This window comes from Vigna angularis, chromosome 7 (assembly GCF_016808095.1).
Source record: "Vigna angularis cultivar LongXiaoDou No.4 chromosome 7, ASM1680809v1, whole genome shotgun sequence".
In the NCBI taxonomy this organism is placed as follows: Eukaryota; Viridiplantae; Streptophyta; class Magnoliopsida; order Fabales; family Fabaceae; genus Vigna; species Vigna angularis.
Genome location: NC_068976.1, coordinates 7605944 through 7632454, shown reverse-complemented (window position 1 = coordinate 7632454; position 26511 = coordinate 7605944). Strand labels below are relative to the sequence as shown.

At 34.3% G+C, this 26511-nt stretch overlaps 1 protein-coding gene across 1 annotated transcript; it reads left to right on the top strand.

The window, feature by feature from the left end:
- Positions 1–4965: 4965 nt before the first annotated feature.
- On the top strand, positions 4966–21493 carry LOC108338054 (NAD kinase 2, chloroplastic). The gene is made up of 8 exons (XM_017574718.2): positions 4966–5376; positions 6983–8950; positions 9756–9877; positions 9992–10133; positions 10237–10461; positions 10864–10938; positions 20619–20720; positions 20956–21493. The coding sequence occupies exons 1-8, from the start codon at positions 5161–5163 to the stop codon at positions 21157–21159; spliced, it is 3054 nt and encodes a 1017-aa protein (XP_017430207.1). The 5' UTR covers positions 4966–5160; the 3' UTR covers positions 21160–21493.
- Positions 21494–26511: the final 5018 nt, after the last annotated feature.

Sequence of the window (26511 nt, the reverse complement as noted above, 5' to 3'; positions counted from 1 at the left end):
GTGTTTTTGCTACTAATTGAGAATGTACTTTGATTAATGGTAAGAATTTCAACTTAATTAATTGAGAATCTACTTTGATTAATTAACTTTTAATTTGGTTAGGAGATTTAAGAATTGACAAGATTAAACACAATAGGATTCGATTAAGAATATACTTTGGTTGAATTCATTGTGAATAATCTAGAAAGGTCTTTCATTTGATTGAGAATTTACTTTGGTTAATTATATGATCGCCCTTAAATTAATTAAGAATGTATTTTAATTAATTTGAAACCCAAACAATAATCAATTGAACAATGATCTGTGGATAACCGATGATCAATTTATCTTGGAAAAGCAATGGAATTAGCCTATTTCATTATAATTTCTTCAAAGTTTCTCATTTGTTCTTTAATTAAACTCACATCATTCTTCAACATCAAATTCATTAGGATAGGTTTTCATTCTTATTTTTAAGCATTGCATAACATTTACTAACCTTTTCAGAGTCTACATAAGAGTCAAGTATTGAAAAGCAATTATGTATTCGTTGGAAAACGACTCAGGGTTACTTTAACCCTATCTATTTTCTTGACAACTAACTTGGCAATATTGAAGTTGTCTTGTAAAGTAGTATTAATTTGATAGCTTCAACAACAACGTATTAGTTGCCTAGTGGAGTTTCACCCACTTGTGGTTGTGTAGTATTCTTCACCACTTATGGACATGACTTCTTATGAGGTGAACATTTCGTGAATGTCTTCTCTGTCTCTAATGTCCACTTCTGATATACTTTGAATAGAGAAAGTGGATGCATGTAGTAGGTCCTCTACATAGAATAGAGTAGATTTTGCATGTAGTAGATATGTCTTATCTTTTATCATTTTAGTTATTCTTGAACGTTGAACATTTAATGACATTTAATGCTTGTTCAAAACAACAAAGTATTTTTTTATATTTTCTATCGTTGAGGTAGCGTTTATCAATTAGTTTTTCTTCTAAGATACCAAGCATTGAGTGAGAAATTCATCGTTTGACGAAGTAAAGGGTGTAGCTCGTGGTATCATTTATTCTGTTGTAAACGTTTTTTGTGATATTGCATTTTTAGAGCAAGAGCGTTTAACAGGTTCTGCCTTTTTCAGGTTTAGGGAATATTGATTGAGACACTTGAGGGTTTTGCAAAAAACATTGTCTTGATATTTCAACATCCTTATCTTTATGAGAATTTAACTATTTATCATTTTGGTACAATATTGCTTATGTGTTTAGCACAATTCTCATGGGCGTTTTGACTTGTGACTCGTTTAGCCTATGGATGTTTTAACTTAACTGTTGTGTTTCCTAAGTGTTTTCCTAAGGCTTTCCTATGTTGCTCGTCAAGTAGGGATTTTGAACCTAACAATTATGTTTCTACCTATCCTATTCTTCTAGATTTTTCATATTCTTATGTCGTTTAATGTTATTTTATTAAACTTCAAAACATGGGAGCATTTAAACATATAAGTCCTATTGACGATTTTGTCTTAATAACTAGGAGTGGTGAATAATATTACGCAACCAAGAGTGGGTGATACTTGGTATTAATCACAATAATGAAATTTACTGAGGTTGACTAGTTTAACCAGAAATGGTAAGAATACTCACATGTACTTCATTTAAAATCTAGTGAAACCCTTTAAGTTATCTTAGAGGATAATTGGATGTAGCTTAGTTGAGTGAACCAGTACAAAATGTATGTGTTATGTTTTAGATTTACAAGTGTTTATCTTATGTTGTAAGCAATACCTTGACATGCACACCTGTTAACACACCTCCTTCTTTAAGATTCACCTCTCCTAAACGCTATGGAGACAAAATAAATATTGAGATCATAAACGCATCTATCAGGATAATGTTTATAGCATAATAACCAAGTTGATCATGGCGATCATCCAATCTCCATCCACCTTGGTCAAACATCAGTTTCAGAAAGGATTTATGGGAACACTATTCAAACCCCCCTTCTAGTGTTTCTTGACACTTCAGATTGAATGTTTTAAAACAAAGCCATGATCATCCTAAAAGAAGAGGATAAGAGTCCATTGGAGCGATATCACATAAGACTTCTTACACACACTGTCCTGTAGTGAATTTGATCCATGCTTGATTCAAATGAGAGCTTATTAGTAAGTGGAGTTTCTCCACCAATCTTTGGCTCATAACATTGTTGCCACTTTCATAATCATATGCAACTAAACAAGGGTGGCCTTTGATTAAACACCTTGTATAGAAAGTCTCCATCGTCATTCCAAACCTAGAGTTGAAGCTCTAATACCATATGATGAGAATCCAAAGAGGTGGATTCTTTTTTTTACAGATCTATCTAGGTTGGAATGTTAGTAGGCAAGAAATGTGGGCAGGATTAGTTTTCTAAATTCTGGTGAAGAAAAAGGCAAGAGGTGAATATGAAAGGTGGAAGGAATGAATCACTCTTTCTAAGGGAGGCAACACATACAGGATGGGAAAATCCTTTTATACAAAGGGTTCTTGAATCACTCAAGAACTTAGGAGTATTACTCTCACTAAGATAAAAGAGATAAAACTAATATTTTTGAATAAAACTCAATTCATATTTATTTGATCACAATGGTTCAACTTGTATAGAAGTTTAAACCATCAAAATAAAAAAAAAACATTAATTATGTTTTACTTAAGCTAAGAATCATCCCACTAAGCTAATAATGATCCACTAAGCTAATAATAATTCCACTAAGCTAATAATGATCCCACTAAGTTGATGGTTGTTTATCAAAATAAAATAAAACATTAATTATATTTTACTTAAGCTAAGAATTATCCCACTAAGCTAATAATGATCCACTAAGCTAATAATGATTTCACTAAGCTAATAACGATCCTACTAAGTTGATGGTTGTTTGTAACTAAAAATTGTGGTAACCAAAAAGTCAAATAAAAGCATTCGGCTACGCATCCTTTTAGTCTTCCAAAGACTGATGACTAAGTTTCCAATTGGACCCTTATTAAAACTGGAAATAAAAACAAAATAAAACTCATTAATTAATTATTCCAAAACATAATTTGGTTATCCAATTTTACAAAGAATTTGGCCATTCATTAAACAAATTAATTACTTAAAAATTGTAGCAAAGTGGCACATTCCCATCATTGGTTGGATTCACATCATAGGGTCAGGGCCAAAGTGGGTTAGCCTCATTACCAAACTTTAATTAACTCTTTAAAACAACACCTTCAGTCTTGATCAAAGTCAATTCGAAAGGCCTAGAGGCACAAAGATAAAACAACCCCTACATTTTAATTTTAAATTATCCAACAACCAGGTCGAGTATGAATCTCTCATAGTCGGGTTGAACCCAACACCATTACAATTTCTTCGTCAGGATAACCCTTGTTTGAGCGACCTAAAAACTCCTTAGATGGCATAACTAAAGCTAGAAGACATCATCACCTCAAAAAATGATTTGTGCTCTTGGTTGATAAAAAACAAGCTATCAGACAACATTGTAGAATAACAAAATTCTTCTTCAAATGCCTTCGCTATTTATAGGTATTCAACCTGCGTGAGAACCCAACATGTGCTAATCTTAGTTGTTGGATCCACAACCATTTAAAGGCCAAAAAAATGACATACAGAGCACATTCTCTGGAGCATTATGTCCCTTCAAAGACACATTTCGTTACGTCTTTGTGGACTCAAGGGGAGGGGGCAATATACTATATGGGCAATACACACATTTGGTACTGACACAAGACTATGACATTAAACAAAAGACTATATAATCGATTACTAAAAGAGCCACGAAGGTAAAACCAAGAAACAGGTTGACCATGTCGCTTAATGTTAACATCCAAGATAGAGGACTAATGGAGAATCAAACCAAGGTTATTACTCATGGAGCAGGCATTAAATAAGTATGATTTACTTTAATTAACTCATTATATTTATGATAAAAAGGGTTAAGGGGAATTAGGCCTCACCAAAACCCCAAAGTGAGGCTTGGCCCATTAGAACAACTATAAATAGGAGTGTTATCAATACAGTAGGTAAGATAATTTATTGCATGTTCTAGGCTTATACCACTCAAAAACTGACTTGAACGTCAAAGTCCATTTTGTAGGTATTATCTAATATGATGAGATAAAAGTAAACTAACGAGAAGACATGCCGAGAACTAGACTATAAAGAAGAGGATAAGACCGTGAATAAGTAAATAAAAATAGAAGAAGAGTAAATGTGTTGAGAGTTTCTCCATCCCAACAAAAATAATAAATAAGTAATAATATTACACTCTTATTTTAAATTAATTATAACAATTATATTTTTATTTTAAATAATAACTAATGTTTTATTTTAAATTAATAAATTTTATTCTAAAATAATTTTAACCAAAGAAAAAAAAAGTAATATTACAATATCATCAATTAAAATATTTTCTATCTATTACATCGATTAAATAGTTTACATCTTTTCTTTATGTCTTTCTTTTCACTTTCCTTCTCCATCTCTTAATTCAAACCATTTTACTTTTCACTTTTTTTTTTTCAAGTTCATTATTTTACAGTCTTTAAAATCCATCTTTTAATTTAAACAAAGAATTATAAAATTTCTTTCAACATATTCTAAAATTGTTTGTTTATGTAGACGGTATATAAACCATTAAAATTACAAGGCAAAACTTATCTATTTTCTAAATATACAAATTAAAATCAACTAATTAAACTATAAAAAGCAATCTAAAGTAGAAAAAAATACAGTTAGCATTTCAATTGCTTTATATGTAAAATAAAACAAGAGTGAGATAAAGTAGATGTTGTCTCATGACCTGGCCCAATGAAATATGAGAAAGGAAAATGGATAATAATGAATGATAAAGAAAAATAGGTAAAATCCATATAATAAGCATCACATCACATCAAGATTCAAGCACAAACGGTAAATGTCCATAGACCGGACATGTTGCCTCCACCACCAAAATTATTATTATCCTCCGCCATTTTCCAGCCACAATTTTTTCATTTTCCATCTCATTATCCCTTTACCCACACGCAAATATCGATACAAAAATAATAATAAAACCAACGAACAGATTTTTTTATATTTTAATTATTATTTAAAAAATACATATACAATATTCTTATTTTGGAAGATCGTGGCGAACTCCGATGGTAGCATGCATCGACATGGCATTCTCGGCGGACATGGCCGCGGCTCTGTCACCTTCGTATCATTGTTTCTTCAAGCCTCCTCCGTCGTTCTTGGGCCTGGGCCTGGGCCTGGAGTTTCAGAGGAAGGGAAGAAAGCTCCGTAGACACTTCAACTTGGTCATCAGCGCCCAACTTTCCAACTCCTTTTCCTTTAGCTTCGGTCTCGACTCTCCGGTTCGTAACTGTTTGTCTTCTGCAACTCTTTTTCTTTTTTCAGCTTATGATACACTACTTTCAGCTTTTCTTTAAGTTGATTTACTCGAATTAGCAATTCTGATGCGAGTACTGAAATTTGATAATGGTTGTGAAAAAATAATTAAAACAATGGTGATGCAAGTGGAAATCTCCTTTTGAAATTATTTTAATATAGTTTCTTAATTTTTTTATTAGTTGTGCCTGGTAGACTCAATATGTTGTCAGACAAGCCTTTTTTCTTTTTCTTTATGTCGATTACGGCGCTCGGTGGCTTAGATTTTATTGTAAAATATTGTGTTTGATGTGAGAGTGTATTTGAGGGTAGATGATGCTTTCTACATGATGGATAATTTAAATAATGCTATATTTTTTTGTTAATTGTCATCCGGTGTGATGTTTAGCTAAGAAATCGATGTGGGTTGTATTGACTGTTTTCAAATGTATGTTCTGGGAAATGACAAAGCATATGTAAACGAAGTCTTTTGGTGCTGTTTTCAAGAAACTTCAATTTCTATGGGAGAACATTACTTAAACAGTTAGGGAACTGCATCTGAGTTTAGTTTAGTTCTTTAAACAAGTTTTCGTGTGTATAAGAAGCTTAGATACGGAGCTCAGTTTTACTTTGATGTTGGTTCACATGCAGTAAAGAGTGTGTTTGTTTTTAAATTTTAATAGAATTAATTTTGAAATAAGTTAAAGAATTGGTTTTGAAAGAATCGATTTGCTTTTGAAAATGATTTTTTAAAAGTGAGTGTAGGGGAGGGAGAGGAAATGGAAGGAAGAGGAGAGATTTCGATAAGGTATCCTGTTTGGTTAAGAGGAGAGGAGGGAAAGTAATCATTTTCTTGTTTGGAGCACAAAGAATATAAAAAGTTTCAAAAACTAATTTACTTTCATACTTTTATAATTTTCGATTTCGAAATATAAATATAAATATTTTTTTGTAAATAAACTTGAAATGTTTTAAATCACGTCTCCTGTAAATTGTTTAGTAGATTTTGCTTCCCTCCCCTCTTCCTGAAAATTGAATCAAACAAGAAAGGTATTAAAAAACTCCTCCCTTTCTCTCCCTTCCATTTTCCTCTAACCAAATACCTTGTACAAGAATTTATTCAGTTAGGAAGTAAAGTACTATATCTTTACAAGTGTAAATATAAGTGTTTTTTGTATGTTGCACACATAAAATCAATTCTTATAAACTGAAAACTAAAATTTTTACTTCTCTGAATATCAGCACTACTCATGGTAGAATCGATTGTGTACCCAAAATCTAAAACTAAATTACGTACCCTTCCTTTATGTCAAAAAATTCCTCGCTATGTACTTGCATGGGTAGGTCGTTTTACACTGCCTTACCTAAAATCTAAACCGAAAACTCTTCAATTTACTATTGAGGTCCATTTTATTTTTTTTAATTTTGAATGTGTGCTTTAGCATCTTGTTGTTAGTGTGTGTCATCTTGTTCTTCTATGTTTTTCTTTTGTTTAATATTTCAATTTACATGCATTAATGATTTAACTCCTGTTATTCATGTCATGGACTGACATCCATCTTTCAAATTTGTTTTTGATACTTTTTTTTATAGAATTTGAATTCCTTCCAATCCAATGATACATCACGGTTGTCTTGGATGGGTCCAGTTCCAGGTGATATTGCTGAAGTTGAGGCGTTTTGTAGGATCTTTAGGAATTCAGAAAGGCTTCATTCTGCATTAATGGATGCATTATGTAACCCATTGACTGGTGAGTGTAGTGTTTCATATGAGGTTCCATCAGATGAGAAACCTCAACTAGAAGATAAAATAGTTTCTGTTCTTGGATGCATGGTATCTCTTGTGAACAAAGGAAGGGAGGATATTCTTTCTGGAAGATCCTCAATTATGAATTCCTTTCGTGCTGCAGATGTCAGCACAACAGATGATAAGCTCCCCCCACTAGCCCTTTTTAGGAGTGAGATGAAAAGGTGTTGTGAGAGCTTGCATGTAGCTCTCGAAAACTATTTAGTACTTGATGATGATCGAAGCTTAAATGTATGGAGGAAACTTCAAAGACTGAAGAATGTCTGCTATGATTCTGGTTTTCCTCGTGGGGAGGGTTTTCCTTGTCACATGCTATTTTCAAATTGGAATCCTGTATATTTATCTGCTTCTAAAGAGGACATGGAAACCAAAGACACAGAAGCAGTCTTTTGCAGTGGTGGTCAGGTAACAGAAGAAGGCCTGAAGTGGTTACTGGATAAAGGATATAAAACCATTATAGATCTTAGAGCAGAGACTGTGAAAGACAACTTCTATCAAGCGGCTTTACACGATGCCATTTCATCTGGAAGAATTGAATTGGTTAAAATCCCAGTTGAAGCTAGGACTGCACCTACAGTGGAGCAGGTTGTGAGGTTTGCATCTTATGTTTTAAATGGCAGCAAAAGGCCTATCTATCTTCACAGCAAGGAAGGAGTTTTAAGAACATCTGCCATGGTCTCCCGATGGAGGCAGTACATGACTCGATCTTCTTCACAGATTGTTTCTAATCCACCAGTTACACCCTATGGCATGTTATCACGATATACAAATGGGTCTGCTAGACTTCTGGATTCTTCAACAACTGCAGAGAGATCCTCCCTGGAAAAAGATTTCAATAAATTGCCCGAGAATTTGGACTCAGCACGTAGTTCTGTTGGTGCATTTGACAAAAGCACCTCTCAAAAGAAGTATAACGGTGAAACACAAGGTACTACAGTCTTGAGTGAAGTTTCTACTGATAACAAGGAATTATCAGAAGCAACTGCTGCTAATGAGGAAAGATCTTTTCCAAGTGACTTCAGCAAAATTAACCCTTTAAAATCTCAACTTCCTCCTTGTGATATCTTTTCCAAAAGAGAGATGTCAAAATTTTTGGGAAGCCGGAAGATCTCACCGCCCTCTTATGTCAATTATCAGAGTAGAAGGTTGGAAGGCTCTCTGCAACAGAGGAACATGAATATAACAAAACAACAGGGAGGTGTGGGTGTCAGCAGTAGTGATAATCCTATACCTAAAATAGTAGGTCCAGAAAGTTCAAATGGATCAGCCCATGTGGACTATCCATCTAGAAAGTCCCAGATTACAGTTGATGGAAATAGGAAGTTAGGAAACGGGAGTACTTCTAGTTCTGTTAGGACAACAGTAAATGGATTTAGTGACCATGAATACATGACTAATGGCAATGGTTCCAACACTGTGAAGAATAATTTTGATAATGTCGCAGCTAACTCTCAAAGGATTGAAGATCATATGGTTAAACATAGGTTAGCCTTAAATGATGATGACTTGGGATCCATAGAAGGAGATATGTGTGCTTCTTCAACAGGAGTTGTAAGAGTGCAATCAAGAAAGAAGGCTGAGATGTTCCTAGTTCGAACAGATGGATTTTCTTGTACCAGAGAAAAAGTGACCGAATCTTCTTTGGCTTTCACTCATCCTAGCACCCAGCAGCAGATGCTTATGTGGAAGTCTATGCCGAAGAATGTATTATTGTTAAAAAAACTTGGAGATGAACTAATGGAAGAAGCAAAAATGGTAAGGATTTTCTTAGACTGCAGAAAGCATGAAAGTGGTTCAAAGAAATGATCTTCATATTAGTGTTTAGAAACAATATTTTTGCAAAAAGATTTAACATTGAACATGATAATCATTGGCATTGTTTTCCATCTTCTATGCCTTTAGTTCTATTGTATCATTGGTAAACCTTATAGACTCATCTCCACCATTAACCTGAAGAACCATTTGTTGGATTCTGGTGGTGCTTAGCCTTTTAGCAGGAGGCTTGGGCTTGGTCTGTCTCATGTGGTAAATAAATTGATTTAAGATAGCAATGAAACATATTTAAAGAAGCAAGCCTAGCTTGAGAATTACTCCTATGCTTGACTATTTAATAATTCCGGTAAAGAAATATAAAAAATATTTTATAATTGTAGGTTATATTGTTTTGGTAATTAAAACTATAACGTGTTGTTCGAATACAGAAAATTGGATGGATAAAAAATACTGGTTAATTTAAAGAACAAAATATAGATGTAAAATATAGAAAATAGGATACTGAAATTTTTGCTCCCACAGTGTTTTGGGGATGGCATGATATAGATTTTCAATAATAAAGAATGGACCAAAAAAGGATTTTAATTCTACTTCCTTGTGTAATAAAGACATGGAGGAATTTAGGAATAAAATCTGTTAGGGAACATGAGACTGGAGTGGTTTTGGACTTTGAATAGTATAAGTGCATTTGGTCCGTTTTCAATTAAAACGTTGATTGAAATATTATGCACTTCTATAACCAATTTCACCACATACTTTCTCAATAGTTTTTATATATAATCTACAGGTTGCCACTTTTCTTCATCGCCAAGAAAAAATGAATGTTCTTGTGGAACCTGATGTGCATGACATATTTGCTAGAATTCCAGGCTTTGGATTTGTTCAGACCTTCTACAGTCAAGATACCAGGTGCTGGCATTTGTAAATTGTATTGAATAGCTTCAGAGCAGTTTTTTCTGTTCCTAAAAAAGTGTTACTTTCATTTTTATTTTATTTTTAACACATACGGTGTGTTTGATTCAGTGATCTACATGAAAAAGTAGACTTTGTGGCATGCTTGGGAGGAGATGGCGTTATACTGCATGCATCAAATCTTTTCAGAGAAGCGGTTCCCCCTATTGTGTCATTTAACCTAGGCTCCCTTGGTTTTCTAACTTCTCATGATGTAAGCTTTCCAAATTCATAATTTGTTTCACTATAAATAATATACATAGATACATTACATAGCTTTATTTCCATTTTTTGACTTCTGTATTGCTCTTCTGCAGTTTGATGATTACAAGCAAGACTTACGACAAGTCATCCATGGAAATAATACACGAGATGGTGTGTATATTACTCTCAGAATGCGTCTCCGGTGTGAAATTTTTCATAAAGGTAAAGCAATGCCAGGGAAAGTATTTGACATCCTCAATGAGATTGTTGTTGATCGGGGCTCCAATCCTTACCTTTCAAAGATTGAATGCTATGAACATGATCGACTTATAACCAAAGTGAGTTTTATTTTGTCTTTATTGCCTTCTGAATATCTAGTCTTTTTCTTTTGTTATATTCTGTTAAACTCTGGGAAAGAGAGAAACATTGAGCTAAAACCAAATTGAGTGTTTCTGTTGCAGCATGGATGCTTTGTGTATGTTGAGAAAAAGGAATCAATACAATAAATAGAGATTTGTTATCCTTTAATGACAAAGATATGATACGTGAATAAATGAAAACATTCCTAATGATACTTATATAATCTAGATATTCTTCATATCGGATCAATTCCTTGTTTCTATAATTATAATTATAAAATATTCTGTGATGAAAATAGTAAATATTTGAAATTTCATTTCTCAAAACACTTCTATTAATCCGTGGCATACCTTCTGTATGACGAGTGTCATGTGTTTCAGGTACAAGGTGATGGAGTTATCGTAGCCACCCCAACAGGAAGTACAGCCTATTCTACTGCTGCTGGAGGTTCCATGGTAAGCTTCTGAGAGTTTTACACTTTTACTCACAATGGAATCATTAGATACGTTGATTTGATATTCTTGCTTATGACTTAAGTTTCTCTGCGATGCTTTCTCTGCACGAGTGGTAGACTTTGAATATGCTGTGTATTCCATATTTTACAGCATTGTACTATAGATGGCAACTTAGAAGATAGGCTAAATTACAATTTTCATCCCATTTAATTTCTTCTTAGTGATCTTGGTTTTCTTGCAATTTTGGTCAGCAAATTTTAGAAAACCTACAATTTTCGTCTAATCTTCCACTTCACATACATTTATTACTTTTATTTTTTATATGTTAATTAAGTTATTTTGTAGGTATCTTAAATGAAATTTTAAGCTAGGGTTCTATTGAACCAAAATAAAAACAAATAAAACAAGTGCAAATTTGAGGATTAGATGGAAATGGCAGATTTTTTAAAATGTGAAGAGTCAAAGCACAGAAAAAAGAATAGGTGACCAAAGTCAGGGATTTGGAGCTTAAAGGGGACTAAAATTTGTATCTTAAAAGATAACTGCATGAGATTCTTTATAATGTAATAATGCGGTAGTAAAATTGCTTGAGTTTAAATTCTTTTTTTCCCTTTTTGCAAATTTTGGTACACAATGCTGAATGAGTCGCTGCATCAATATCTAAACATTGTTATTTGTATTTCATTTTCTTCTTTCAAAATTTTCCCTTGGGTGAAATATATACGTGAACAGTGTTTTCTTTTATTCCTTGCTTTCATAAAATAGGGTTCCATGTGATGTCATCAGTAATTACATTTACCTTATCACCTAAAGATAATACACTCTAATTTACACTTCAATTGTAGCTTATCGCACATGTAAACTGAAAACACTAAATACATGTGGTAAGAGTAAATCACTCCTTTAGATGTCATGAAGTAAACAGTTATTATTCCTCTTCAAGACAATGCTTGAAGAATTATTGATGAAATTTGAATTAGTATATTGGAAACTGATATGAAGAAATCAGAAAAGGAAAGGAAAAAGTAAAGAATAAAATTAATAAAAGGTCGATAACTTTCTTTTCTGCCATTTTCATTCATGGTGTCGGTCTTAAAAGGACCAAAACTACAAGAAATTGGTACATGTGAGACACCTGTTAATTATTCTAACAGAAAATACTCTTAATAGAGAATACTCATAACGGTTCATTGTAGGTCAAATGGTAGTCTTTGAGCCATGTGAGTTTGTTAATCTTTCTAATGGGCCGTGATGAGTTTGTATAGTGGGAGGCCCACTATCAATAACCCTTTCCTGCACCCCCATAATTTCTTTGCACACCCTTTCAAATTTTCAAAATGACTATTTTATCCTCTGTAAAATCGACTTCCGGATTATATGCTCCAGAAACTTTCCTGAACATGCTTTCAAGAATTTCTGGAACAAGATTTCCAGAACATGATTTTTGGAATGAATAAAATTGTCCTCTGTAATTCAATGAAGAATTTTTCTTTTATCGAATTTTGAAATGCGATGAAGGATTTTTCATTTTCTTCATTATTTCAAAATCCGATGAAGTCTTTGAAAAATTCTTAATTGGATTTTGAAATCCAATATGAAAAAATCATTTATCGAATTTCGAAATCCGATAAAGAAAAATGTAACTTATAAGGTTATTTTTGGGAAATTGGAGGTACAGGATGAAATGTTTGGAGGTGTAGGGTGAAACAGCCTGAAGGGTTTATGCTATGATTTGGGTTAAGTGAAGTTGGACCTCAGGCTTTAGTGGTTGGATTGCTTGGTGTGGGAAGCTTAGTTGATACAAGTGGGAATGGGTATTTCTTCCTACACCCCCAATAATTGTGGAAGATTGTTTTGCGGCAGTGTTTGGCACCTTGAAACAATGACCAGAAAAACAAGACAAAGATTATTAGCTATAAAAGAACTATGTTTACAAAGGAAAAAGCTTTCTTTCACACATGGCATACCCTGTCACCAAAGTCAAAGACTTTCAATACCAAAAGGTTAGATCCTTAACACCTCCCAAAGGGAAATTATTTATAGACCTTCTGAGAAAGTCTCTCCCCCAAAACAACTAATTGCATAACCCCTTTTTATTTCCAAATTCCCTTCCTAGGCAATCTTCCAAAATGATTCTGATTTGATGATCTTAAAAAGTAGACTCAACCAACCAAAATCGGCTTGCAATGGAAACTTTCCATCAACTCATATACTATAATTTAGTCATATCTCTATTCGATAAGGCAACTCCAACACTTTCTCTCCCCACACAATTGGACATCTCAAACAAGAGACTACATATGTGTGGGTGGTCCAATAGTGTGACCCCATAGAAGGTGCATGATAGGCTCAACAAGCCTTGCTAAGATAAGATTTGTAGTCATCTTAGATGGAAAAAAGACAATTTGTATAGAAATTGCAACGTAGAAAAATTTCACAACACAATCACCGACACTTTGTGTTAGTTTTTGTGTAGTTTGATTAAGTTTTTTGTAGTGTGTTTTAGTCCCACATTGCTTAGTATTGTGAGATGGTGTTCTTCACTTTGCTATATAAGAAAGCTTATGTAAGGTTTACAAATGCACCAAAACAAATACTTCTTAGTGTTGTTTAAATCTCTCTTCTCTCCTTTATTGCCCTTGTTCCCAACAATTGGTATCAGAGCCCATTTCTTAGTATGCTCTGTGGTTGCAAGAGCGTTTGATCTTCCACATCAGAAAAGATTTGGTCAGAGTAAATTTTCTTAGTATGCTCTGTGGTTGCAGCTGTGTCTGATCTTCCACATCAGAAAAGATTGTTTCTCTTGTTCTTGGGATCTCAGTTTAGAGAACTAGTGGGGGCTTTTCTTCAAAAGCAGTAGGAGCAATGGCAATGGACGAAGGCAAGATGAAGATTGAAAAGTTCGATGGTGCGGACTTTGGCTTTTGGAAGATGCAAATAGAGGACTACCTGTATCAGAAAGGTATGCAAGAACCTCTCACAGGCAGGAAACCAGAAGCTATGAAGGAAGATGAGTGGAGCTTTCTAGACAGAAAAGCTCTCGGAGCCATTCGTTTGACGTTATCTCGTAATGTTGCTTTCAACATTGCAAAAGAAAAGACTACCGTTAGTCTTATGGCGGCCCTTTCCAGCATGTATGAAAAGCCGTCGGCCGCAAACAAAGTTCATTTGATGAGGCGGTTGTTCAACCTACGGATGACAGAAGGCACATCAATAGCGTAACATATAAATGAACTCAACAAAATTACAATCCAGTTGAGTTCAGTTGGAATCAATTTCGATGAAGAAGTACGAGCTCTAATACTTCTTTCTTCCCTACCAGAAAGTTGGAATGCTACTGTCACAGCTGTGAGTAGCTCCTCAGGAAGCAACAAGTTAAAGTTTGATGATGTTCGTGACTTAGTTCTCAGTGAAGAGATCCGACGGAGAGAATCGGGTGAACCCTCAACCTCTTCAGTATTGCATACAGAGTCAAGAGGTAGAAGTTCAACCAGAGGAACTGGACGCGGCAAATCAAAGGAGAGGCAGTCCAAATCCAGAAATCATCAAAGCTCTAACAAATCGAAAACTATCGAATGTTGGAATTGTGGGAAGACTGGCCACTACAAAAATCAATGCAGGAGTGCCTCGAAGAAACAGGAGGGGAAAGATGAAGCAAATGTTGCTACGACCTCAGGAGGAGCTGATGCGCTGATATGTTCGTTGGAAAACAAGGAAGAGTCTTGGGTGTTAGACTCTGGAGCATCCTTCCATGCAACCTCACAAAAGGAACTATTCGAGAATTATGTTCCTGGAAACCTTGGTAAGGTTTACCTTGGTATTGAGCAGTCATGTGAGATTGTAGGTAAAGGTGTAGTAAAGATTAAGTTAAATGGGTCTGTATGGGAATTGAAAAATGTCAGACATATTCCCGACCTGACGAAGAACTTAATCTCAGTGGGCCAGCTAGCTAGTGAAGGCTACACGACAATCTTCCACGATGATGATTGGAAGATTTCAAAAGGTGCGATGACAATTGCTCGAGGCAAAAAGAATGGTACTCTTTACAAGACAGCAGGAGCATGTCATTTGATTGCAGTTGCAACAAATGAAAGTCCCAATCTATGGCACCAAAGACTTGGACATATGAGTGAGAAGGGGATGAAGGTCATGCACTCAAAAGGAAAACTACCAGGTCTTCAGTCAGTAAAAATTGACATGTGTGAAGACTGTATACTTGGAAAGCAAAAGAGAGTGAGCTTTCAGACAAGTAGAAGAACCCCAAAGAAAGAAAGGCTTGAGCTCATCCACTCCGATGTTTGGGGACCAACGACTGTCCCATCCGTTGGTGGGAAGCAATACTTCGTGACATTTATTGATGATCACTCCAGAAAGGTATGGGTTTACTTTCTGAAACACAAGTCTGAAGTATTTGAAGCTTTCAAGATTTGGAAAGCTATGGTGGAAAATGAGACAGGATTGAAGATTAAGAAGCTCAGATCCGACAATGGTGGTGAGTATGTAGACACCAGATTCAAGAAGTTTTGCTATGAGCACGGAATCAGAATGGAGAGAACCGTGCCAGGTACGCCTCAACACAATGGTGTAGCTGAGCGTATGAATCGAACGTTGACTGAAAGAGCCAGAAGCATGCGTGTACAGTCAGGCTTACCAAAACAGTTTTGGGCAGAAGCAGTCAACACAGCAGCTTACTTGATCAATCGAAGTCCATCGGTACCATTGGAGCACAAGATACCGGAAGAGGTATGGAGCGGAAAAGAGGTAAAACTCTCACATCTTAGAGTTTTCGGCTGTGTAGCATATGTGCATATTAGCGACCAAGTTAGAAGCAAACTTGATCCAAAATCAAAGAAATGTACTTTTCTTGGTTATGGTGAAGATGAATTTGGCTACCGCATATGGGATGATGAAAACAAAAAGATGACCCGCAGTAGAGATGTAATCTTCAATGAAAAAGTGATGTACAAGGACATGCATAATACTGACACCAGAAATTCAGAAACGAGTGAACCAGTTTATGCAGAGGTGGAAGATATCCCAGAAAGTCCTATATTGAGGAGTCCTCAGCCAGAGGAATCAAATGAAGAAAACAATGAGCAATTAGAACCTCCTACTCCAACTCCTGTATTGAGAAGATCCTCTCGGCCCCATGTGCCTAACAGGAGATACATAGACTACATGTTACTCACTGATGGAGGGGAGCCTGAAGATTATATGGAAGCTTGTCAAACCACGGATGCCGACAAGTGGGAGCTTGCTATGAAAGACGAGATCAAGTCTTTGATCTCAAATCAGACATGGGAACTAGTTGAGTTACCTATGGGAAAGAAAGCACTTCACAACAAATGGGTGTATCGAGTGAAAGAAGACCATGATGGTTCCAAGCGATACAAGGCCCGACTGGTTGTCAAAGGATTTCAGCAGAAAGAAGGAGTTGACTACACTGAAATCTTTGCTCCAGTTGTCAAGCTCAATACTATCAGGACTGTGCTAAGTATTGTGGCTAGTGAGGAGCTCTACCTAGAGCAATTGGATGTGAAGACTGCATTTCTTCATGGAGATCTAGATGAGGAGATTTACATGGACCAACCTGAAGGCTTTTCAGAAGGAAAGAAGAAAAACATGGTGTGCAAATTGAAGAAGAGCCTGTATGGCCTGAAACAAGCTCCAAGACAGTGGTATAGAAAGTTTGAAAGCTTCATGCACAAGGAAAGTTTCGAGAAGTGCAATGCTGATCATTGTTGTTTCTTCAAAAGGTACAAGTCCAACTATGTCATTTTGCTACTTTATGTTGATGACATGTTAGTAGCAGGATCAGATATAACAGACATCAGAAATTTGAATGTATGGCCTGAAACAAGCTCCAAGACAGTGGTATAGAAAGTTTGAAAGCTTCATGCACAAGGAAGGTTTCGAGAAGTGCAATGCTGATCATTGTTGTTTCTTCAAAAGGTACAAGTCCAACTATGTCATTTTGCTACTTTATGTTGATGACATGTTAGTAGCAGGATCAGATATAACAGACATCAGAAATTTGAAGATGCAATTGTCAAAAGAATTTGACATGAAGGACTTAGGCCCAGCAAAGAAGATTCTTGGAATGCAAATCACGAGAGATAAGCAAAAAGGAGTCTTGCAGTTATCTCAGGCAGAGTACATCAACCGTGTTTTGCAGAGATTTAACATGGACAAGGCCAAACCAGTCAGTACTCCTTTGGCCAGTCATTTTCGTCTATCCAAGGATCAGTCTCCTCAGACAAAAGAAGAAGAAGAGATTATGGCTAAGATTCCGTATGCTTCAGCCATTGGAAGTCTGATGTACGCGATGGTATGCACAAGGCCAGACATTGGCTATGCAGTGGGAGTTGTAAGTAGGTTTATGTCAAATCCAGGTAAAGCTCACTGGGAAGCTGTGAAATGGATTTTGCGATATCTACGAAAAACTAAGGAGAAGTGTTTGTGCTTTAGTAAAGGTGAACTAAAAGTACAAGGTTACGTAGATGCAGACTTTGCTGGAGAAATTGATTATCGAAGAAGTACCACCGGCTACATATTTACTGTTGGAACTACAGCTGTTAGTTGGATGTCACAAATACAAAAGATCGTTGCTCTATCCACTACAGAGGCTGAATATGTAGCAGTAACAGAAGCTAGCAAAGAATTGATATGGCTTCAAGGATTGTTAACAGAGTTGGGATTCATCCAGGAAAGGACTGTTTTGCACAGTGATAGTCAAAGTGCAATACATCTCGCTAAGAATTCAACTTTTCACTCCAGAACGAAGCATATTGATCTCCGTTATCACTTCATCAGATCTCTGCTTGAGGATGAAGTACTAACGTTGAGGAAGATACTGGGAAGTAAGAACCCAGCGGATATGTTGACAAAGGTTGTCACAACAGAAAAATTGAGGCTTTGCAGTACCTCAATTGGCCTTCAAGAATAACTGATGATGAAGGCAATTACATTATGTGTTAATCAAACTCCAAATGGGAGAATTGTTAGTTTTTGTGTAGTTTGATTAAGTTTTTTGTAGTGTGTTTTAGTCCCACATTGCTTAGTATTATGAGATGGTGTTCTTCACTTTGCTATATAAGAAAGCTTATGTAAGGTTTACAAATGCACCAAAACAAATACTTCTTAGTGTTGTTTAAATCTCTCTTCTCTCCTTTATTGCCCTTGTTCCCAACACTTTGAGGGTCCAACAACCTCCCAGAACAAAGCATGTTTTCCTATCCTCCACCTTAACCCACAAACACATATATACACAACTACCCCCACACACATCTATATAAGTACTAACAGATTTTACATCTATTTTAGTTAAAACAAACAGTTGTATTACCCGTTTTCCTTGTTCCTTCTTTAATAGACATGTGTAATAGGAGTTTGTGTCCTAACAATACCTGGCCCATCAAGATTCACCTTGTTCTCAAGGTGGAATTGTGGGAAAAGTTCAGGGGTTACAGAAATTCCTCCATGTACGGACTCCACTTCCTCATGCCCTTCTATTAACATCTTAGACGTTGAGTTGTTTGTTCTTGTAAACATGATTCACGCTATACTTTTTATCACAACAAAAACATCCTCCTTTTTTTTATCTTTTCTTGAAGTTCTGATTGTGTCAACCTTTTAAGGTTGCCTGTTGTGGCCAACACTATTAGCCTTTTCCTCATTGCTACCCTTGTTGGTACTAGATTGAGAAAAAGAATTTGCCTCTGCCCATAAATTGGATGGAGCTAAATTAGTTGTTATTGGCTTGATGATAAACCTTTTTCAAATAATTCCACATGTCCTTAGCAATATTATTGTAAGGCCTAAGATTAAGAATAAATTATGGCTAACCGAGCTAAGAATCCAAGACCTATATAGGCATATTTGCTTTCCTATTTCACCAAATTTGCTGCTCCGGTAGGTGCTAGAACTCGGCCATCAATATGACACCATAATTCTTTTCCTTTGACAAAGAGCTTAAATTGAAATTCCCAAGCAGCATAATTTTTGCCATTAAAACAAATAAGATATGATTCAAATTTATCATAAGACATGATGAAAGAAGAGAGAAAAACCATGTGCAGCTCGGTTGTAGCTCTGCAGGGTAGAAAACCCACAATTCAAAGGTGTTTACTCCATCCCCAAGATATCTACTAGAACCCAAGAAAAGACCACGGCTCAGTAACTTGGCTCTAATACCATGTCAAAATGTCAAGACAAGAGAAAGCATGAGAGATTTCTTTGCTTAGAATTGCTTATTTGTATTTTGCGACCCTCTTTTCTTAGATAGGAAGAATAGAGTATTTTTACATTAATATTGAAGATTGTAGAGATATGCAATAAAGGGAGAGATTATAAGAGATTTCCTATTTACAGGGAGTAAATGCGAATAAATGCTAACAACAATCTATTAAAGGTAGAAAATAATAATCTAATAAAGACATAATCAAATACATTAACACGTCCGTCAAGACTCTTCGATTCATAGAATTTTTTGCACTAGCACCTTTCCCTCCTTCTTTCATAAATTTTTCCACAATCTTTTCCAATTGTGCCATGCATGAATCTTGTTGGGCAAGACGGGATTCCAAATTTGCTTCCATTTAGGTCAATCTTACATGTAATCTTGCTTCAAAACCCTTTGGTAAATGAAGCCCCTTTTCTACTATCCTGTAGTGCTTCCAATCTTGACTCCGTCATTCTTGTAGTCACCATGAGCCATACCTACAAAGCCCGAAAAGAGCTCTGATGCTAGTTTATAGAAACTATTAAGAAGTGGATTTTAAGTCTAACTCAATGTTACAAAACCAGCTTGTAAGGTGAGGTTTGTATTCACTTATACACTGTAAATTGGTCTTATCCCTAGCCAATGTGAGACTTTTAACACCCTCATCCCTCACGTCAGGACATTTAATGGTGGTTCGATAGCAATCCAATAGCGGGTGAAACAATAGACTTAATAAACAACAAATTTTGATAGAATAGGATTTAACCTATAGCTCTAATACCATGTTAAAATAAACTAGAAAGAGACATAGGATGAATCCTCATGTCTGTTGATCACATACGGTTATGTATTTATAAATAGGAAAATACAAAGAGATGAGCCTAAGCTCATTACATTTAAAACTAACACACAATAATGTAACTAACAATATCTAATACTATCTTAACCACTACATATCTAACAAAACTGGATTAGAAAACTCTAACAGGAAGAATTCTTAGATGGAAAAAGGAGAATTCGTATAGAACTTGCAACGTACAAGTTTACAACACAATCACTGACACTTAGAGGGTCCAGCAACCTCCCACAACAAAGTTATATCTTCCTATCCTCCACCCTGACCCGCAAACACATACATATACACAACTACCCCACACACACAATTATATAACTTCTAACAGATTTAACAGCTGTTTTAATTAAAACAAGCAGCTGTATTTTCCTTTTTCCTTATTCCTTCTTTAATAGACCTTTGTGATAGGAGGTTGTGTCCTAACAGAAACATAGAAATCATCTTGTATGCTTTTTGTCACAGAAATTCTCAAATGTGATATATGTACATCTTCTAATGGTATGGTGTCCCCATGTTAGTACAATACATGGACCAGCTTTAGTTTATACTAGAATCCATTATTGTTTTGCTTGATGTTTTAATCTAATCTCAGAAGAATATTTGCAGGTCCATCCAAATGTTCCTTGCATACTATTTACTCCAATCTGTCCACATTCACTTTCCTTTAGGCCAGTTATACTTCCAGATTCTGCACAATTAGAATTAAAGGTGAAGTTAATCTTCCTCTCCCTCCTAACAGATTAGATGTTGTTATTTCGTGCCTTATGATGTGTCTCGAATGTCAAATGTTTTCCCTTTTTGAGCTAAGTTGAGTTGCATCACCGGCTTGTATTAGAAAAAAGGATACATGAGGAATATACTTAGGCGTTCGTTTGTGTTCAATAATTTAAGGTTAAGTAAAAGGATGTGAGTTGCATACTTAAATAGGGTTTATTCATAACAGATTCCAGACGATGCAAGAAGTAATGCCTGGGTTTCATTTGATGGGAAGAGAAGGCAGCAACTCTCGAGAGGTGATTCTGTCCGAATATCTATGAGTCAACATCCCCTTCCAACTGTTAACAAGTTTGACCAAACGGGTGATTGGTTCCATAGCTTGATTCGCTGCCTAAATTGGAACGAGAGGCTTGATCAAAAGGCTCTGTGACGCATGTGAAAGTGAAGAACAGATATTCATTGCCCTTATGATGAAAACTCGTATAATTACTGTACAGCTTGTACATTGAGATTACATAACTTAGATATATAGCCGATACCTCCACATTATTACATTGGCTACCATTGTGAAGATAGGGTTTGCCAATGGTTTTTCAACACGTTATAATGGCAAGATGTTGTTGTATATACATTTTATAAGTAGTAAATTTTGTATCATTGTTTGCTAGGCTTCTTTAAGTCCCTCGGCAAATATGAATTCTATTTGACCTACAACTATATTTTCATGCAACAATATGGAAAGCAGAAATTGCAATTCTTTCACATATCTCTCGGCTGACTGTATGATTTTGTATTGCAGGAATAATGTTTCGGGAATATTACATTTAGGAATGATAAAAAATGTTAAAATTAATTTCATTTAAAAATTGAAAAGAAAAAGTAAAAGAATGAGTAGATATATAGGTGGTTATTCAATTCTGTAACTTTTCATTTTACTGGGAGTACGTCAGTCTCCTTCTCTTTAGAATAAAAATGGTTTAAAGGCATTATTTCCAGGAAAAATATATGCAACAAAAATTAAAGTAATTAGTTTGCTTAAAAGAAAATAATTTCAAATTCCAAAAACAAAAATTGAAATTCTTCACATTCTTAAATTTATATTTTGGTTTTTTTTAGTTTGGATCTATTTAGATTCGAGTTAATTTGGTTCGACTTAGGTATGGTAAATTTGGCTTGATTTGATGTGGGATCAATCCAACTTAGTTTGATATGGTCTTGATTCAATGTCTTACCAAACTACAAGCTCAACTCAACTTGGCCAAACTTGGTTGAGATTATCTCGGTCCCACTTGCGCCCAACCCAACTCGACTTAGGTATGATCAAATTTGACTCAATTTGATTGAACATGACCTCATCCTGACTTAGCTTGACTTAGACTTAAGTTTACTTAACTCGACTTTGGTCTGAGTTAACTTATCTCAACCGGGCAAGGTCGAGTCGACTTGGCTAAGATTGAATTTAGTAGGTTCAACTTGGATCCGAGTTAACTCGGGTCGACCAATTTGGGTTGACTTTAGTAGACCAAGTTTAGGCTGACTCTACTAGATTAAGCTTATGTCGACTCTACTCGACTGAGTCTGCCTCAACTCAACTCAACCTACGTCCAAGCCAACATAACTTGACCTAAATATGACCTAAATTAGCTCGCTTGAGCCACTTGGCTCAACTCAACTTGACATGGTCTTGATTAAGCTACGCCCAATTTGGTATTGATTAGATTAAGACCACTTAAGCTTAACCTAACTTGGTTGAATGTGGGTCAATCCTTACTCAAATGAGTCGGGACCTCTTGATATCACTCTTCCTAGCTAGGTTGGATCAAAACTAGAAGAGATAACATTGAGATGGTTGGGAGGATGATATGGTGCGGAATTTGGGTTGGAACAACCGGTACCGATTTTGCGCAGCAGAAATATTAAAACAGAGTACGATACGGATTGTTAAAAACAAAGAGCTTGTTCGATCAATTTAAAAAAAATGGTTCCTTTAATTTTCTTATAAACTTTTTATCAAACAGTTTATGAGCATAAAATATAAGAGTGTAGGGAGTAGAAAAAATCACACAACTGATTTTTATCTTGGTTCGAATCAAAAAATTCTACGTCCAGTTGTTAATCACTATAAAGAGTGATTAACGTTTTCACTAAAAACAGTTTTACAAATTACAATATAGTGAATGAAATAAGAATGATAAAACATTCCTTCAACGAACGAATCGGAAGGAAACTTCCTTCGACAAACGAACCAGAAGCAAGCAGCGAACACTTTCCTTCGACAAACGAATCGGAACAGTGCAACAAAAATCTTCCTTCAACCAATGAACCAGAAGAAAACAACTCTGCCAACTTGAAGAGAACCGCTCTGACCTTTGACACACAAAGCGTGAGCTCCTCCTATTCACAAGACTTGACAAGAGCAATGAACTAACACTTGAAAACTTCCTCAAATCACACCGTATTCTCAAACTACTTAGATGCATTCTAAAGTGTTTGGCAAAGGTATATATAGCCTACTGGTCCGAAACTGTAAAGACGCATTACAATTGCCAGTGATAATCGATTATTATAAGTGATAATCGATTATATGCGATACTTCAAATAGTTAGGATATTTAACTCTTCGATCGGTCGGCTCCAGTTCTTCACCTTCTTCCGCTCAGTTTGATTCGACACAGCTCATGCCGTTTGGTTCAACCCCTTATCACCTTCTGCCGTTTGACTCGGTTCCTCACAGTTTTTCAGCGTTCGGTGCTAACTGCTCCATCTTGGTCATACCTCGCTTGGTCTTTCCCATAGCTTTCCACCGCTCGGTTTGATTCCTTACTGCCTTCCATCGTTCGGTTACCTTCTTCTCTCACACAGATTTCCACCACTTGGCTTATTTCTCGTATACCTTTCAACACTTAACTTTTTATTCTAGTGTTTGTTGGACTCAATATCGTTCAACTTCTTTACAAAGCCATTCGGTCCGTAACTGTGTTCGGCTTGTGTTCGACACGATTCGGTCATTAACTGTTCGGCCTATGTTTAGCCTGTGTTCGGCCTCCACCTGTTAGTGACTGTTCGGTATTCAATTGAGTTTGGCCAATGTTCAACTCCGTTCAGTCCTGTGAGTGTCCATTCGGTCTTGAACAATGTTTGACCATTAACTGCTATACACCGTCAAACCTTCAACTATTACATACCATTCGGTCTTTGACTGATTGTGATCGTTCGGTCTCAGTCATGCCTCTGCTCAGATGCCAAGTTCAATTCTACCACCACTTCACCTTCCAACTGCTCGGTCTCGTTCATGCCTTCTACCGTTCGGTCTTATCTGCACGGTCCTGGTGTCTTCTCTTATACATAAATGCTTTTAAACTCATACAATAGAAGTCTTCTTATTCTTCACTTTGTAACATCATCAAAATCATTATCTTCAGGATACCAATGTTCCTCATTAGTAACAATTTGGTGGGGGAAGCGTTAAGGCTTTCGACCAAGGTGATTTAAATAAATTGAAATTTAGAATTTAAGTTTTACTTTCTTTCTTTTTTTTTCTAGCTAAATTAAATTATGGTATATAACAAATATCTAAATTATTTTAAAATTTCACAATTAATAAATATAAATTAAAGTAATAACTTCAACATTTAAAATAAGATCAGATTTTAAGTGAATTGAAATAATATTTATGTATTGTTTATTTTGTAACTCATATTTATAGTTATTATTAACTTTGATTCTTAAATAATATGAGAGTGTTTAGATAATAAAACAAAACTCTTTATAATCAAGGTTGAAAGAGAAAGAAAGTTTATATATAGAATTTTTTTTCATCTCCACAAACTTCACAATATTGTGTCAATATTACGACCTTAAATCTATTTAAAAAATATGTATAAAATTAATTATTAAATTTGAGGTATTATTTATTTAAAAATTAAAATTATATTATATTTTAGTCTTTAAAAGCACATCACAACAATAAAAAAAATATTTAAATTGTGTTTAATCTTGAATTCAAAAAACATGTAATTATTAAAATTATGAAAATAGTATATTTTTCCATTACTATATATATATATATTATTTAACATAAATATATTTGCATACACTTTTTATATTTCTATTTTATTCTTATTTGTATTTTAAAATAAAAAATAAGAAAAACTACTAAGTCAGTAATATTTAATCATCACCTTACAAATATGTTTCAACAAAACAACCAAGAAGCATTTACTATCTTTTATGCAACTTTTTGTTTTCTTTAAAAATTTAGTGGTAGAGAGTGTCTCTTTCCACTACCAATATTATATAATTTAAATTTAAAAGTAAAAATATTTACAATACCATTTAGATATAATTCATGTTTAAATTATAGATAAAGAATATGTTTATTTGTTTATAATTTTATATTTAAATATTTTTGTATGACATGTTTAAATATTTTTAGTTATTTAGAAATATTTGAAACAAAAAATCCAATTTACTAAATAAGTTTTTAAGAATTTTTTTAATTAATTTTACTCAAACAATTCGTGATAAAAACGCTTCTACTTTATTAACATAATTATTAAAAATATTTCTAAAACAGTACACATATAATTTTGCCAGACGAATATTTTTAAAACAATACATATATTTGCAAAATAAATATAAATTTATTTACAATAAAATCATAAAAAATATTTATTTTAATTTAATTTAATAATAATAATAATAATAATAATAATAATAATATTTAATGTTATCATACATAGTGAACAGTAGCTCTTACATGTTTTTCACCGATTATATTATTAAAGTATGAAAATGTTAGAGTAAAATATGTTGACTTAGACTTTTTGGTATCAATGGTTAGAAAAAAAATACTTTAACACTTAGGAAAAATCACTCTAACATTTTCATTTTGCTATTTACATTTGTTTTAAGATGTTAAAGGCACAACTTAAATTATACCTATTTTAATGTATTTTATAGTTTATAATAAATGTATAAGATTATGAATATTTTATTTTATTTTTATTAACTAAAATATACATAATACATGACAATTTCTCTTTGGCTTCTTATTCTTCTTTCAAAAACATTTTCTTTAAGAATCATCTTTATTAACATTTTTATCAAAAAGTATTGATTTATATTTTTATTGTAAAGTGATCAAACAATTTTTTTTATAAAATGTCTTTTTAACTTTGTATGATAGTTTAAAAAAGTTAGTGAAAAACCTACTCACACACTGCACCTGTAAAGTTTAAACCTTCCTAAATTTAATTTTCGAAAGAAATAGATTTGGCAAAATTGATTTCCAATATGTGATTATACTTAAATGTATTTATTACAAGAAATAAATCAGTAAGAAAATATGGTACGGCTAATTTTATTTTTTTAATTTTCTCTATTTGATATCTCTAATATTCAAATGTAGCAAGGTTATAAGTAGTTTAGGTAACACTCTATGAATGGAAAAGAAGTTAAAAATAATATTCCTGGATAGAAAAAGGCAGCAATTTAAAAGAAAAACATTATTAAATAACATTTAGATGATAAAAAGTTATCCATTTTGAAATTAATGAATAAAAAGTACACAAAATTTAAAAGTATCAAAACTGAATTTTACATATTTTAAAGGAATAGAATTATATTTTTAAAAATTATACATTTTAGCCTATAAAAATCATATTTTATAAAAATTATTCAAAAGGTATTGGAAAGTTTTAAACTGAAAAAAAGTAAAGAAAAGAAAAGAAAAGAAAAGAAAAAGAAAAGAAAAGAATTCGCCCGGGGTATTTGTGGCAGAC

What these genes read in the sequence shown, in the direction of transcription:
- LOC108338054 (XM_017574718.2), top strand. Translation starts at nt 5,161, where the DNA reads ATGGTAGCATGCATCGACATGGCATTCTCGGCGGACATGGCCGCGGCT. An exon ending in GCTTCGGTCTCGACTCTCCG is followed by an intron (nt 5,377 to 6,982) that starts GTTCGTAACTGT and finishes TTTTTTTTATAG; the next exon opens with AATTTGAATTCCTTCCAATC. An exon ending in CTGCACAATTAGAATTAAAG is followed by an intron (nt 20,721 to 20,955) that starts GTGAAGTTAATC and finishes TATTCATAACAG; the next exon opens with ATTCCAGACGATGCAAGAAG.